The sequence below is a fragment of the Colobus angolensis genome, unplaced genomic scaffold (assembly GCF_000951035.1).
Source record: "Colobus angolensis palliatus isolate OR3802 unplaced genomic scaffold, Cang.pa_1.0 Scaffold3, whole genome shotgun sequence".
NCBI lineage: Eukaryota > Metazoa > Chordata > Mammalia > Primates > Cercopithecidae > Colobus > Colobus angolensis.
The window spans coordinates 2667631-2683435 of NW_012116265.1; the positions used below are offsets into that span (position 1 = coordinate 2667631).

Sequence of the window (15805 nt, forward strand, 5' to 3'; positions counted from 1 at the left end):
CAGGATGGTCTCGATCTCCTGACCTCGTGATCCGCCCGTCTCGGCCTCCCAAAGTGCTGGGATTACAGGCTTGAGCCACCGCGCCCAGCCTTAACAGATATTTCTAGATAATCAACTAAAATTTTAAGAGCTTGGAACTGAGAGGATCCTAAAGTTTGTTTAATTCTACCTCTTCCAGAAAAGGGATCTTTTCTATTATCACCAATTTCCTCTTCAGTACTTCCAAAGTTGGAAAGTTAGTTTTTTCACCCAACAACCTGTTGCATTATTACATGCCAGAAAGCAAGAAAACTTTATTTATAAAGATTGGTTTATTTTATTTTATTTTATTTTTTTGAGACAAGATCCTGCTCTGTTGCCCAGGCTGAAGGGCAGTTGCACTTTCATGGCTCACTGCAGCCTTGACCTCCCAGGCTGAGGTGATCCTCTTGCTTCCATCTCCCGAGTAGCTGGGATTACAGGCACACACCACCATATCCAGCTAATTTTTGTATTTTTTGTAGAGGTGGGGTTTTGCCATGTTGCCCAGGCTGGTCTCAAACTCCTGGGCTCAAACAGTCTGCCCACCTCAGCCTCCCAAAGTTCTGGGATTGCAGGTGTGAGCCACCGTTCCCTGCCCTGCTTTCTTATATTTAGCCACAACTATACCTGTTAAGAAGTGGGGCAGGACAAAGAAGTAGAGCAGACTTTAGCAAACTATTTGGCAGTATCTACTGAACATATGCAGACCAAATAACCCAGCAATTCCAATTCAAGAATATATCCAACAGGAATACGTATATTTCTGTAACAAAGACATGTATAAGAAGATATATAACAGCATGATTCAAAATTCCCCACACTGGAAACAACCCAATGTTCATCAACAATAGAAGGATATTTTAAAGAGAGGATGCTGGGAAAACAGTGCAGTAGGAAGCACCAGGAATCTGTCTCACCACCAACTGCAGTGGCAGAATCTCTCTGACATAACTATTTTGGAACTCTGAAGTCCATTGAAAGTTTTCAGCTTCCAGGGAAAGGCTTGGACAGTAAAGTACAGTTAATTTTGGTCAATTTTAGCTCTTAGCACAGTATAGGTTGAGTAGCCCTTATTTGAAATTCTTGGGACCAGAGGTATTTTGGATTTCGGATTTCTTTGAATTGCGGCATATTTACAGAATATGTACTGGTTGAGCATCCCTAATCTGAAAATCCAAAATGCAAAGTGCTCCGGTGAGCATTTCCATTGAGTATGTTGGCGCTCAAAAAGTTTGTTTTGGGAGCATTTTGGATTTCGGATTTATGGGTTAGGGATGCTCAACTTATAGCAGCCACCCATTCCCGACCCTCAACCCTGTAGCAGACAGCCGTGCACTTATTGCTAAAACAACCTACACACAGCTTGTGGGAGCCAGGATGGGCAAAAAGGACCTTGTCCTCCAAATGTAGAGGATCTGTGATCTGAATTGCTGTAATTGCTGCTTCTCATTATAGAGGTGCAAAGAAGCAGTGGTCATTGTTGTGCCTGCCACCATTACTGCAAGCCCCTCCTCCTCCTCCTGTGGATGAAGTGATATCCAGGAGTACTTAAAGGACCAGTCCGCCTTTTTCCTTTCTTCATTTTTTCTCCTTTTTCCCTTTGGAAGCCAGATATTCAGTACTCATACATTCCAAAGCAACTGCTTATACACGGAAAATTAGAAAGCTACCAAGCATGCCCAGGCAAAGCTGCAGGCTCATCAAAGACCTGAGAAGACCTTGAGTTTGTACTTCATGCTGATCCTCAGCACAGAGACAGCCTATAACAATCAAAAAACAAAAAGCAATAAACAAAAGCAAATTTAAAAAAAAAAAAAAGCAAGCAAACCCTCAGGAAGAATGAGAATTTTGATTCCCAGAGATATCACATCATTAAGTTCAAGGTTCCACTTTTACAAGAATCACAAGGTATATAAAGAAACAGGAAAGTATGGCCCACTCAAAGGAAAAAATAACAGAAACTGTTCCTGAAAAAGGCCTTGCGATAAATTCGCCTAGACAAAGTCTTAAAACAACTGTGTTAAAGACATCGAAAGACCTAAAGGAGTATGTGGAGAACATCAAGACAAAATGTATGAACAAAATGGAAATAACAGTAAAGAGATAGAAAACCTGAAAAGAAAATGAAAAGGAATTCTGGAGCTGAAAAGTACAGTAACTGAAATGAAAAATTCAGTAGAGGGTTTCAGAGGCAGATTTGGCAGGCAGAAGAAGGAATCAGTGAAACTGAAGTTAGGACAATTAAAATTATTGAGTGTGAGGAACAGACAGAAAAATGAAAAAAGCAAACAGAGCCTAAGGGACCATAGGATGCCATCAAGAGAATCAGCGTATGCACTGTCAGAGGTTGAGAAGGAGAAGAGAAAAAAAGGGACAGAGAGAATATTGGAAGAAGTATTCTATTGGAAATTAGTTTTGGTGGAAAACTGTCCAATTTTGATTAAAGACAATATAAACATCTAAGAAACTCAACAAACTTCAAGTAAGACTAACTGAAAGAGACCCACACTGAAACACATTATAATGAAATGCCTGTAATCCCAGCACTTTGGGTGGCCATGGTGGGCTGCTCACTTGAGGTCGGGAGTTCAAGACCACCTTGGCCAACATGGTGAAACCCCATCTCTACTAAAAATACACAAATTAGCCAGGTGTGGTGGTGCACGCCTGTAATCCCAGCTACTCGGGAGGCTGAGGCAGGAGAAGCACTTGAACCTGGGAGGCAGAGGTTGCAGTGAGCTGAGATCATGACAGAGTGGGTGACAGAGTGAGACTCTGTCTCAAAAAAAAAATAGAACCTTGATAGCAACAAGAGAAAAGGGATCCACACATGCAAGTGATCTTCAGTTAGATCATCAGCAGATTTCTCATCAGAAAGTTTGGAGACCAGAAGGCAGTGGAGTGATACATTCAAAGCACTAAAAGGAAAAAAAAAAAAAAAACCGTCAACCAAGAATCCTATCTCTGACAAAGCTGTCCTTCAAAGGTGAAGGAGAAGTTAAGATATTTCTAGATCCATAAAAAGCTGAGGGAGTTCATTACTTCATTACCACTAACGCCACCCTGTAAGAAATGCTCAAGGGAGTCCTGCAGGCTGACAAGAAAGGACACTAGACAGTTAATTCAAAGCCTTGTGAAGAAATAAAGATGTCAATAAAGGTAAATACATGGCCAGTTGTAAAAAGCTAGCATTATTGTGACAACAGTTTATAACTTCACTTTTTGTTTTCTGCGTGACATAAGAGACGAATGCGTTTAAAAGAATTATCAGTTTGTTTTGGGGCACACGATGTATAAAGATGTAGTTTTGTAACATAAACAACCAAAAGAAGTTGGGTAGAATTGTTAGAGGAGCAGAGGTTTTTATACATTATTAAAGTTAAACTGATATAAATTCAAGTTAGAGTGTTATAACTTTAGGATGGTAAATGTAATCCCTTGGAAACCACAAAGAAAATAGCTATAGAATGTATACAAAAAGAAAAGAGGAATTTAAACGTTTTATTACAAAAAAATAAACATAAAAGGAGGCAGTAATGCAGAATACGAAGGACAAAAAAGCTGTCGAGTATACAGAAAACAAATAGCAAAATGACAGAAGTTAGTTCCTTTTTATCAGAAATTACTTTAAATGCAAATGGATTAAACACGAATCAAAGGACAAAGATTGGTAGAATGGATTTCAAAACATGATTAACTATATGCTGTCTGCAAAAGAATCACTTTAGATCCAAAGACACAAATAGATTGAAAGCAAAACTATGGGAAAAGATATTCTGTGCAAATAGTAACCAAAAGAGATCAAGGCTGTGTGCAGTGGCTCATACCTGTAATCCCAACACTTTGAGTGGCAAAGACGGATGGGCCGCGTGAGGTCGGAAGTTCGAGACCAGCCTGGCCAACATGGTGAAACCCTGTCTCTACTAAAAATACAAAAATTATCCAGGCTTGGCGGTGTGTGCCTGTAATCCCAGCTACTTAAGAGGCTGAGGCAGGAGAATCACTTGAACTCAGGAGGCAGAGGTTGCAGTGAGTCAAGATTGTGCCATTGCACTCTGGCCTGGGTGACAAGAGCAAAACTCCGTCTCAGAAACAAACAAACAAAAAGGAGATCAGGAGTGGCTACACTAAAATAGCTCACTGCAACCTCTGCCTTCTGGGTTCAGGCAATTCTCATGCCTCAGCCTCCCAAGTAGCTGGGATTATAGGCACATACCATGACACCCAGCTAATTTTTGTATTTTTAGTAGAGACGGGGTTTCGCTATATTGGCCACAGTGGTGTCAAACTCCTGACCTCAAGCAGTCTGCCCACCTCAGCCTCCCAAAGTGCTGGGATTACAGGCATGAGCCACCACTCCAGCCACCAAATAGACTTTAAATCAAAAAAGTTTACAAAAGGCTGGGCGTGGTGGCTCACAGCTGTAATCCCAGCACTTTGGAAGCTGAGGCAGGAGGATCACTTGAGCCCAGGAGTTTGAGACTAGCCTGGACAACATAATGAGACCTCATTTCTACAAAATATTTAAAAATTAACCAGATATAGCAGCATGTGCATATAGTCCCACATACTCAGAAGGCTGAGGTGGAAGGATCTCTCGAGCTTGGGGAGGTCACAGCTGCAGTGAGTCATGATTATGCCACTGCACTCCGACCTTGGCAACAGAGTGAGACCTTGTCTCAAGAAAAAAGAAAAAGTTTACAAAAGACAAAGAGAGTCACAGGGTCCTCATATATTAATAAAATATCCAATTCAACAGGAAGACATAACAATTACAAACACTTGTGCACCTAATGACAGACCAGTAAAGTACATGATGCAAAAACTGACAGAACTGAAGGGAGAAGTAGACAGTCCTGTAATAATTATTGGAGACTTCAATACCCCACTCTCAATAATGGATAAAACAACCAGACAGAAGATAAGTAAGCAAATAGATAGAGGACTTAACCAACTAGATCTAATGGACACATACAGAGTTAAAATGTGGAAGCAATCTGAGTTTCCATGGATAGATGATAGACAAGCAAAATGTGCTGTATACATACGCTGGAATATTATTCAGCCTTGAAAAGGGAGGAAATTCTCACATATACAACAAGATTATTATTAAGGATATTATGCTAAAGAAGGAAGCCAGTTAGAAAAAGACAAATACTGTATGTTCAGAAAAGATACTTAGGGTGTTCAAAATCATAGAGACAGAAAGTAAAATGGTGGTTGTCGGGGTTGTGGGGGAAAGGAGAATGGGGAGTTAGTATTTAATGGGTATAGAGTTTTAGTTTTACAAGATGAAAAGAGTTCTAGAGATGGATGGTGATGATGAAGATATTTAATACTGTTGAACTATACACTTAAAAATGGTTAACATGGTACATTTTGTTAAGTGCATTTTAACACAATGAAAACTTAGGAGTGGAGAGAAAGATATTCTATTCTGTGTTCCCCGGAAAGTGAAACCTGAAGCTAATACTTATGTCATATTATGTTGTTAAAGAGCATAATCCCAAGGTACAGGGGTGAGGAAAAGAGAGCATAGCATGTACTATTGGGCTGGCCACGTGTCGTCACCAAGTGCAGTTGATCACTTGAGCTCTTGGAACAGACCTCTGAGCAGAGCCAGGAAGCATGAGTTCTGTAAGTGGATCATGCACCCATAGAATCTAGATACGGGGGACGTGGACCCATCAGCCATTGGTTCCGCACAGCTCTCAGAGACAGCACCCCGACCCCCAAGGTATTATCCTGAGCCAGCTGGTATCTTTGCTGAGTCTGTCATGTTCTACAGGCCAGCTGCACTTAAGTGAACCATCTGTCAACCAGACTCACCAGTTGATCATAGGGAACCTCCTTCAGTGAGGCCATAGTGTGAGTTAAAGAAGAAGTGTTATTGCAACCAAGACAGGTGACATGCATGTAAGCATCTCATTTACTTATGCCTTCTGGACTCATGCCCAGGGCAGATTCTGAGTGTGCCATTTCCATAATGCATTGGTTTGTTGCTGTACCTCTCTGACTTGGTGAATCAAGGCATCTGCTGATCTTAGCACATGATGCACTGCTCTTGGGATTGCATGTTGAGGCACTCAGAGCCTGCCAGGATCTGGTAACATCTTAGGAGCTGTTATTTGGATAATAGTTCTCTGCCCCAGAAGGTCCCACCTTGCAGCAGAATACTTCAGGTCTGCTCTGAGACACTCCTGTTGTGGCGGCGAGAGAGTCTCATCTTTCACAGATACCTGTAGTACAATCAGAGCAACTGAATCCTATGGCTTAAGTAGCATCCTGCTAATTGACAGGATTGGACCTATAACAAAAGCCTATGCTAGGCCCCACTTGAAACAGGTAGCCTTCCGAGTCACTTGATAAATTTCTTAGAGCAGTATTCTCAAGTGTAACTTATGCTACCTCCAAAATGCAAAGAAGCCCACTAAGTTCTATTCCTATTTCTTAGTGGTACAAGGTACAGTAGGTTGTCTTTCAGAGGAGGATGTTTCATTATGCCCCTGACCACTGAAGTCCTAGTTTTCTGCTCTGCAAAATGAGAATTATATCATTCCACTTCTGGGGAATGAGGAAAATACCCTATAATGATACCTAATCGCATTGACAGGACTAACTTTGCTCTGCTTTCCTTTCTTTCCTTCACTATAGATATTAGAAGAGCTTTTGTTCCATGTTTGGGGAGGTAAACTTGCAGCTAGAAAGGCAAGACGTAGGGAAACTACATTCTATTCAATGGCAAGTGTCAGGGAAATAGGATTCTAGAAACTTAGGGAAAAGGAGTGGAATTCCTGGCATCCGAGGAAAGACTGGGAGATCTGGAACACATGTGACACAAGTTCCACAGACTCATCAGAGCTGTCGTTTGGTGGCATCCCTCTGTTTAATCAAGACCACAGTACAGTCTCTATCATATCACTGTCTTAAGTATTCTCAAAGAGTTCTTACTCATTCAGGAAATAAGCATGGGATAGCAAATTCTGGCACTATGCAAGGTTCAGGGATACAGTGATACATAAGACGGAGTTCTGCTTCTAGGGAGCTCATGGTTTAGCAATGTGGACAGTTGTATTGAGTTACCCCACAAAGTGATAGCATATCTACAGGTGTGCACACCAGTTCAGTGGCTGTTAGATAGCTCTGTAGATGCAGGAGTGGAGGATAAGATCATGAAAAAAGTATTCTTTCCATAGAGGGGAAGCCTTAAGAGACAAACTTGTTAACAATTTGCTGAGCACCTACTATGTGCCAGGCACAATACTAGGTATGTTAAATGTATAATTTCATATAACCTTATAATATCACTTGTTACTTTTACCCACGAAGAAATGGTCTAAGAGAAGTTCTTGAATTTGCCCATCCCAAAGCTAATAATTGACAAAGCCGTTGTTTGCAGCCAGGTGTGACCCTAATGCTCATTTCCCCTGCTTCTGTGCCACATACCTTCTCTCTGGAGTAGAGGACTGCAGAGTTCCCAGTTACCCAAACTGGGTAACCGGGTTACACTCTAGCCACCCTAGGATGCATGGGACTTTGCCAGCTAAGGAAAGAAAATGGCATTTTAAGGAGACCAAACAGCATGTGGAAAGTCCCAGAGCCCCGAGAACTGTTGGTGGGAACACAGGATTGGAATATGGGGAACTGCAGAAACTGAGGCTGAAAAAGCTGAAAAAGAGAAACAAGAGTCAGAGACTGAAGGAAGCCAGTGAAGGGATTTGGATAGGGGAATGTTGTAAGATTTAAGTTGCATGACTGTTACTCTGGTGTCTGCATGAAGGGTACAGGAGGGAAGAAGTCAGGTGAGGGGCAGGTGGAGGCATGGCATCAGTTATGAGACTCCAGTTAATCTTGGACAGTTACTGCCAGCCTGTGGACTGGCTCACTCAGACCTAGTCGTAGCCTGCCTTCAAGCTACATCAAGGATTTAGGGAGTTTTGTCTGCCTTCTACAGATGTTCTGACATTGCCCTTCTTAGAGCAATTAATCTTCCTCGTTAGGTTGCTCCAGATTAGAAACCGGGGTTCTTTTTCTATGTCTTCTCTTTTCAAACTCTGTGCATTCTCATGCATGTAGTTTTTATTCTTCTCAGACACAATTTTCTATTTCAGAAAATCTAAATTTGTCCAAAGCCTTCTAGTCTCTTGTAACCTCGGAGGTGTCAAGTTTCTCTTCCTTCTGCATCTGGGTCTTATTCCTGTCTTCTCCATCCTTCTTACTCATGTTTTGTTTATTACCTACCTTATTGGATCTCCTGGTTGTCCTTTTTATGTTATTTTTATTAGCCTGTCTAGGAGTTTCCATCTTTTCTGAAGAGCCAGTGTGTAAGAGCTGTTTCACCATCTTGCCATCGTGAGGGTGAGCCTACTTGTCAGACATGTGACCAGAAAAGATGTCATATTGTTTCTAGACCACCGGAGCATCATGTGGCTTCCATGTCTCCTAATTAGGGCTGGAGTTGACACTCAGCTTCCCTTCTATGTCCCTTCCTAAGTGCCATGATGAACATGCTTCCCTCAGCCCAGGCTCCTGCCGACACCATTTCTCCCTTCTCACACTGTCCGGTGGGTCCTCTCTGGTTCACACCCAGACACAGCTGCTTAACACCACCCAACCCACCACCATTGATAACCAACTCACCATCTCTGCAAGACTGAAAGTCAGTGAGCAGAGAGAAACTCCCCCAAGAATTTTAAAGGATCACTTTCCTAAGATCCAATCTCTGCTACAAAGATAAGCCTTGGCTTATTTGTTATTCTGTTAACTTTTTAAAGGGGAAAATCTTAAACATAGATTTCAAACATATGGCTACAATGAAAACAGGTGGCTGTAGATAATTCACTGTATTTAAGACAACAGTGAGAAAAATAAAATAAAAACGGGTAATTACAGATCAAATAGGAAGGCCTATATAAAGTTTTTCAAGTCCTTAACCATAGTTACATGTCCTGGGGAAAGGATGGTGGAAATGGAATAGAAAAACATAGTTATTAAGGAGTTCTGCTGTCTCTCTATTTTCTGTTAACATCAATACAATCTTTTCTGAAGCAGTTGGATTATCCTTTTTTCTTCTTATTGCTTTGAATATAGTTATAAATGTGATTTTAAATCTTTATATCATAATAAGCCATGCCACTGGTTTACAAGTCTTTGAGATGTATTCACTGCCTCAGTGATAGAAGTCACGTAATCTTTAAACTCAATCATGCTAATTGTAGCAGTTGGTAAATTACACCAATTACATTACTATTAGGATTATTAGCGTGGCTTTAACAGATCTGGGTAGTCATTCTGTTTTGTTACTTTTTCCCTGATAGTACACAATGTTGTCAGGACAGGTTCCCTTCCAATCTCATGACCGAAGTTTGACGTGTACCAGTGCAGTGGAAATCATGAAGAAAATTAAAAAGGGAGATTTCTCCTTTGAAGGAGAAGCCTGGAAGAATGTATCCCAAGAGGCTAAAGATTTGATCCAAGGTAAGAATCTAATGAAATTTTACATTTTATTTGATGTGTAATGATTGAAGTAGAATCATGCCCATTACACGTACATTTGTATGTCAATTACTCAAGGAATCCATGTGTATTCTAAAAGGCTCCCAGGCTATTCTCTCCAGCCTTGTCTTTTTATCAGAACATTCTCTTTAGTAATGGTCTCCACATTTCTAACATGAGCTAGCACTTGGCTTCCACTGGCATCTCAGTCAAACACATCTAAAACAAACCAATACTTTTTGACTGTCCTTTCCCCCCAACACGCTCCTCCTCCTGTCTTTCATCCTGTCAGCAGTGGCACAGCTAAGAAGCCAGATCACCAAAACAGAAACCTAGGCGTCCTCCTGGATACCTGCACCTGCCTTGCCTTCTGCAGCCAGTCACAGAGTTCTACAGATTCAGCAGCACTTGTAGCAGTCCCTTCCTTCCCATTCACATATCATTGCCTTTGTTCTCATCACCGTTTCTCTCCCCAAATCCTGCAGCATCCTTTCACCTTGCCTCACTTCCTCTGACTTAAGCTGTTCATCATCTATCAATAGAGGGACTTTTCTAGAATCCAAATGTGATTATGCCTCTTTTCTGCTGGAAATCCTTTGGAGACTCTCTGTTTGCTTTAGGTCAGACTCCTTAGCCTAGCATTTAACATTCAAAGCCCCTCATGACCTGGTCCTGTCTGCCTTTGCTTCCTTCTCACCCCAGCTCTGCTGTTGCAGAATATTTGAATTCCTCAGATGTGCCGAGCTTTCAGATCCCTCCGTGTCTTTACACACTCTTCTTAATCCTCTTCCCTAGCCACTTCTCCTTATCCTACAGGACTCATCTCCTAGAAGCCTTCCAGGACACCCTCACTCCCCAGGCTCCACTCTCCCTCAGGCCTGCTAAAACACTGTGCCTGTGTATCTTGCTATTGCACTTGTCCCTGATGTTATAATAGCTGGGGTTTTGCCTATGTGTCTTCTAATAATAGCTCTTCTCTGCATCTCCACTTCCATATCTCTAGTGCCTTACTGCACTCCCTGACCTATAGAAGATGGCCAGTAAATGTTTGGTACATGGATGAAGTAGATCTGTGTGCTTTTTGCTCATTTGGAGCTTACCAGGTCACCATTGGGAGTCTTTGTTTTGGGTGTTTATTTTCTCCTGATTGAAAAGCCACTTCGCCTGCAGCTTCCTAGAAATAGGCTATTGTGACTTTATCATTAGAATCCGGTATTTACAAAAGAATTTAAATGAATAGGAAAATCTAATTATTTTTGTAGGAGATTAAAGCTATATATGTTCACCATGTCATGTGAACATAACTGAGATTTATTTCGGAGTTTATTTTTAAACCATGTTTAAAATGACAAATCATAAAATAAGACTGTCTATTCCCACAGGACTTCTCACAGTTGATCCAAATAAAAGACTTAAAATGTCTGGCTTGAGGTACAATGAATGGCTTCAAGATGGCAGTCAGCTGTCCTCCAATCCTCTGATGACTCCGGATATTCTAGGATCTTCAGGAGCTGCCGTGCATACCTGTGTGAAAGCAACCTTCCACGTAAGGCCCTATGCTCTGTACATGTTGGATGGTTTGAGTAGGAATCATAATCAAATGTTCTTACTCTGTAGCCTCAGATACGTTTTCTTTGTTTCGCATTTAAAATAATATGTGTCCTTTCACTTTTAGGAATGTTTTTATAAATTTCTTCATGGTTATAAACACTTTATAACAAAAAGTGCACAGGGGACCAGAGTCACTGCTAACCCACAAAATACATATTTAATTTTTAGAATGACCTTATGAGATGAGATAATAGAACTTTTTCCTCTCAAATAGACTAAATCATTTTCTTTAAAAACCATAATAAACATTAGGAACTAAGGTGTATTTGAACTAAGGCATTTTTTCCCATTCATTCCACAACCATTTAGTACATCACGCATTCTTAAAACTGGGAGGGATATGAAGTAAGTTCATTGGTATTAAGTATAGATTGTATGTTTGAAAGACTGAGACTATTTGGTAGAAACTGTGGATTATGCATATTTGTGCCAAGCAGATGCAAATGTATTACGATAATTCATGTAAAGTAATGTAAAGTATAGTATAAGATGAGTTAGGGAGACAGAAAGTCACCTTCAAAGGGATTATTTTGAGAAAGGAGAAGGGATAAGGATAGCGCTTCTTCAGCAGCAGAAATGGATTTAAAAAGTAATAACTAGGAAATGTTGAGACGGTCAAGAGATTAACTGCAAGAATTTCTATCAGATGATTCAAATCTTGTCAGTGACATAGGTTGCAAGGTGACAGCTACAAGTTGTAACTGCAGCATTGTCCAAGCCTAGGCTAAGGAGAGTGAAGACAGGCTGCAGGAGGAGGAAGCCAGGGCAAGGCTGTAGAGCTGTGCTTCTCTGTGCGTATAAGTGTCCAGTATATACCCAAATGACATTGAATGGGAATGAAGAGCAAAGACTCATAATGCATCCAGTCTGCTTGCATTGGGACTTTGTGTTCAGAATTTTAAATCTTAGACACAGAACCATTAAAAGTAATGGGAGTAGTTTGATTACTGATGGTCTTCAGGAATTTCCAGTCAATTGTTTTGTATTAAGATGTAGTACTAACTTCTTCAAAAGATTTATTAGAATTGTGACTCTCAGACAACCTAGCTAGTTTGATTTAAACAGAGCCCTCAGAAATTTTTTCCCAGGAACTTCTCCACCCTGCCAATAGGCTTAGATACAAAGGTTTTAAGAGCTTTGTTCCCTTAAAACAACTTGGGGCTGCAGTTGCCAATGGAAAGTTGTCTTCTGCTGTAAGTCGTAACTGCTAGGAAAACTTCAGTACTTTTACCTTCACAGGGGTTCCCTTTTTTCTCCCCTAGGCCTTTAACAAATACAAGAGAGAGGGATTTTGCCTTCAGAATGTCGATAAGGCCCCTTTGGCTAAGAGAAGAAAAATGAAAAAGACTAGCACCAGTACCGAGACACGCAGCAGTTCCAGTGAGAGTTCCCATTCTTCTTCCTCTCATTCTCACGGTAAAACTACACCCACCAAGACACTGCAGCCCAGCAATCCTGCCGACAGCAATAACCCGGAGACCCTCTTCCAGTTCTCGGACTCAGTAGCTTAGGCATGGTAGGAGTGTGTCAGTGATCCATTGCACCTTTATTCCCTCAGCATATGCCTGAGGTGATCTTTTATGCTTTTAAAAATGTTTCCCGTTGGTCTCATTGGAATCTGCCTCCTAATGATTTTTTTTCAGGAAAACCTGTTTGGTTATCCTCATCCAAAAGCACTGGACAGAGAATGTTACTGTGAATAGAGCACATATTACTTTTTAGCAAGCTAGCATGATGCCAACAAGACTATTCTTGAAAGAGCAAAGGGTCCTGTAAATTTAACGAGGGCTAGATTTGAGCTGCTTGCAGAATAAGTCACAGGTTTTCCAGATGTCTGCCAACAAGAAATGACTTATACTGTGATGATACCTTTTGCTTTGCCTTGTGGACAATGTGGGTTTTTGAAATTTGCACCCTTCAAACAGTGATTTATCAGAGAAAGGGGTCTGTTTTCAAAAAAGATTCTGTAATGAATTTTATGTATGGCGTATACTTATTTCTTGAGAGAAGATTTTAACTTATTGTTTTTATTTTATGGTTACATATGATGATAACCTGCTATTGTTAATCTTTTTCTAAAAAGTGGAAAAAAAAAAAAGATATAAGAACTCAAGGTCCCATACTCTATTCGGGATCCATCTGAGATGCATGCTAAGCTATGTGTATGTTTTTAATTTTGCACTGCTCTTTCCTGGCAATTTGTTTTAATGGTTATTGCAGAATATTAAGGTACATGTCTCTCTGTTTTAAGTAATATTGCACTTTATAAAAAAGTATAAATAAAGCAAACTATTTTATAAAGTGCACTGTTTAAAGCATTTGCACTGTATTTTTGCCATTTATTTTCATTTTCTACTTTAAATTTGTCCTCACATCCCTCTTCTACTTTGTATACAACAAGTAGAATGGGGCATCTTGTGTAATGTAGTCAGCCTCTTATGCACCAATGTGAGGAAAACCTAAAGGGAAATTATACTAAACACTGTGCTTCATATTTGTACACTGTGTTGTACTACAGTGAGGAATTTCCTCCTGTGGTCATATATTATGTACATAATATTTTAGAATCATACCTATGACTTGTTTGGAAATTTTTCTGTTAAATTTTAAATCCAGAAAGCATATTTTATAAACTTATGCAGAGCACTTTTATTGCTCAAAAGTTCTGAATTCATACAGAAAACAAGTACTATGTGATGAAAACATTTCATTAAAAGATTGCTGCATTTAAAAATACAATTAATTCATTCCCTATGCAAAAAAAAAAAAAAAAAAGTGATAGGATTTGTATGTTATATTTTCTTTTAAAGCCATCATGTGAAATGTCAGGACTGAGAAAAGTGATTTTTTTTGCTTTGTTTACAGGAATCATGCTTAAAGAGATATGCCCAACATGTTTATTTTATAGTTTTTGTTAATGATAACCTTTTGAGCATTAGTTTGGAATTTGGATATGATATTTATTTATTCCTTTCTTGAGGTTATAGCAGCATTAATTTCAACCAGTTATGAATACTAAAAAATATTGCACTCTATGTAATAGTATATTTATTACTAAATCAATGTATATATTAATAGCACAGGCAAAAAATGGCAAATATTAAAATATTTTCAAAATGTTATATTATCCTGTTCACATTTTTGTCCACAGTGGTTATTGGGAATAATATTTTATACTTTTTGCTGGCCCAAATGACTACATAATACTGAGTTAATGAAAGTTTCGTACTCTCAGCTTTCAGTTATTCCTAGTAATTATGGGAAATTTTGTGTGAATTATTACCAAACTATTGCTAATTCACAAAATGTGATTCCATCAGGCACAGATCTCTAGTAATCAAGAAAATGACCATATTTATAATTATATTGGATATATTTGAAACGTATTTGGCTCTTCAAGCCATTTTTTAAACTGTGCGTGCTGGTAGAAAATACTAGTTGTAAAGTACAAACTAAAGGGACTATGTTGCTAATAGAAAATGATCCAGAAAAATGGTCAGGCAGTATACAGATTGATGATGTGATTGATTTCATTGTGAATACTGGAAATTAATGGGTTTCATTTTCATTTATTTCCCTTGCCTCTTCTTCTGGAGGAGGACTTGACAGACGATGAAATGGGTAAAAAGGCAGTCAGACTGACAGGAAGAAGGAAAGATAGGCTAACCATCAACTGATGAGCCTGCCTGAATAATCTCAAATGGGCTTTTGAAAAGACCTTAACAAACACTGTTGTGCTCTCATCAAATATCTTTATCCACATCCTACTTGTAAGTACCAAAAAGACAGCATTTGATGCCAAGTTTGAAGCAGTTAGGTTGTATGCAGGCTGTGTATTAACATACAGTGAATTGCACTTTAAAATTCAGAAAGCTTTCATTTGGTCACATCAAAAATAAACACTACAAAATACTTTATATAAAAATGTTAAATGGTAGAACTCTTTTCTGGTATTAAGAGTAAAATAGAAGAAGATCTGAGAAATACAAATACGTTAGTTCTCTTTGTGACATTAACTTTGGGACTAGAGCCACATCACCCCCTCCCTTCTTCACTTATTGATTGTATTGTATATAATTTTCATGCCAACACAAGTCCTGATTCATGTATTTTGTAACTGTATGTGACGAATTGAGAGGCAAAAATAAGAAAAGGAAGATAACAGAGGAAAGATGTTGAGAAAGACCAGTGTCTTCTCATTACTCTGCCAGATCCTGTGTCTGAAAGAGGTTAATTAGCATTTTGAAAATCATTGGCTGAGTGTGGTGGCTCACACTTGTAATCCTGGTGCTTTGGAAGTACAAGACTGGAGAATCACTTGAAGCCAGGAGTTAGAGACCAACCTGGGCAATATAGTGAGACGTTCCGTCTCCAAAAATAAAAATAAAAATTAGCTGAGCATGGTGGCTCATGCCTCTGTAGCCCTAGCTTCTCAGGAGTCCAGCGTATGGAGGATCACTTGAGCCCAGGAGTTCGAGGCTGCAGTGAGCTGTGATCATGCCACTGCACTCCAGCCTGGGCAACAGAGCAAGACCCTGTCTTAAGAAAAAAAGAAATTCATTAATTCTTCCAAACCTTTATAAAGTAAGAAACCACTGAATGACTAAAATAGAAAGTCAGTCTCCTGAGTTAATTTCCACATTGTTGTCTGTCTTGGAGTCACAGGTTCATTACCCAA

The 15805-nt window shown here is 39.6% G+C and overlaps 1 protein-coding gene across 2 annotated transcripts in view; it reads left to right on the top strand.

Annotated features, from left to right (window-relative positions):
* The window catches only part of RPS6KA5 (ribosomal protein S6 kinase, 90kDa, polypeptide 5), a 199765-nt gene extending 185407 nt beyond the window's left edge, over nucleotides 1–14358 (top strand). For both annotated transcript variants that reach the window (XM_011949415.1, XM_011949416.1), the window contains exons 15-17: nucleotides 9339–9498; nucleotides 10899–11062; nucleotides 12390–14358. In XM_011949415.1, coding sequence (XP_011804805.1) covers nucleotides 9339–9498; nucleotides 10899–11062; nucleotides 12390–12638 — 573 coding nt within the window. In that variant the 3' untranslated portion in view covers nucleotides 12639–14358. The remainder of the gene's footprint in view (nucleotides 1–9338; nucleotides 9499–10898; nucleotides 11063–12389) is intronic.
* The last annotated feature ends 1447 nt before the right edge of the window (nucleotides 14359–15805 follow it).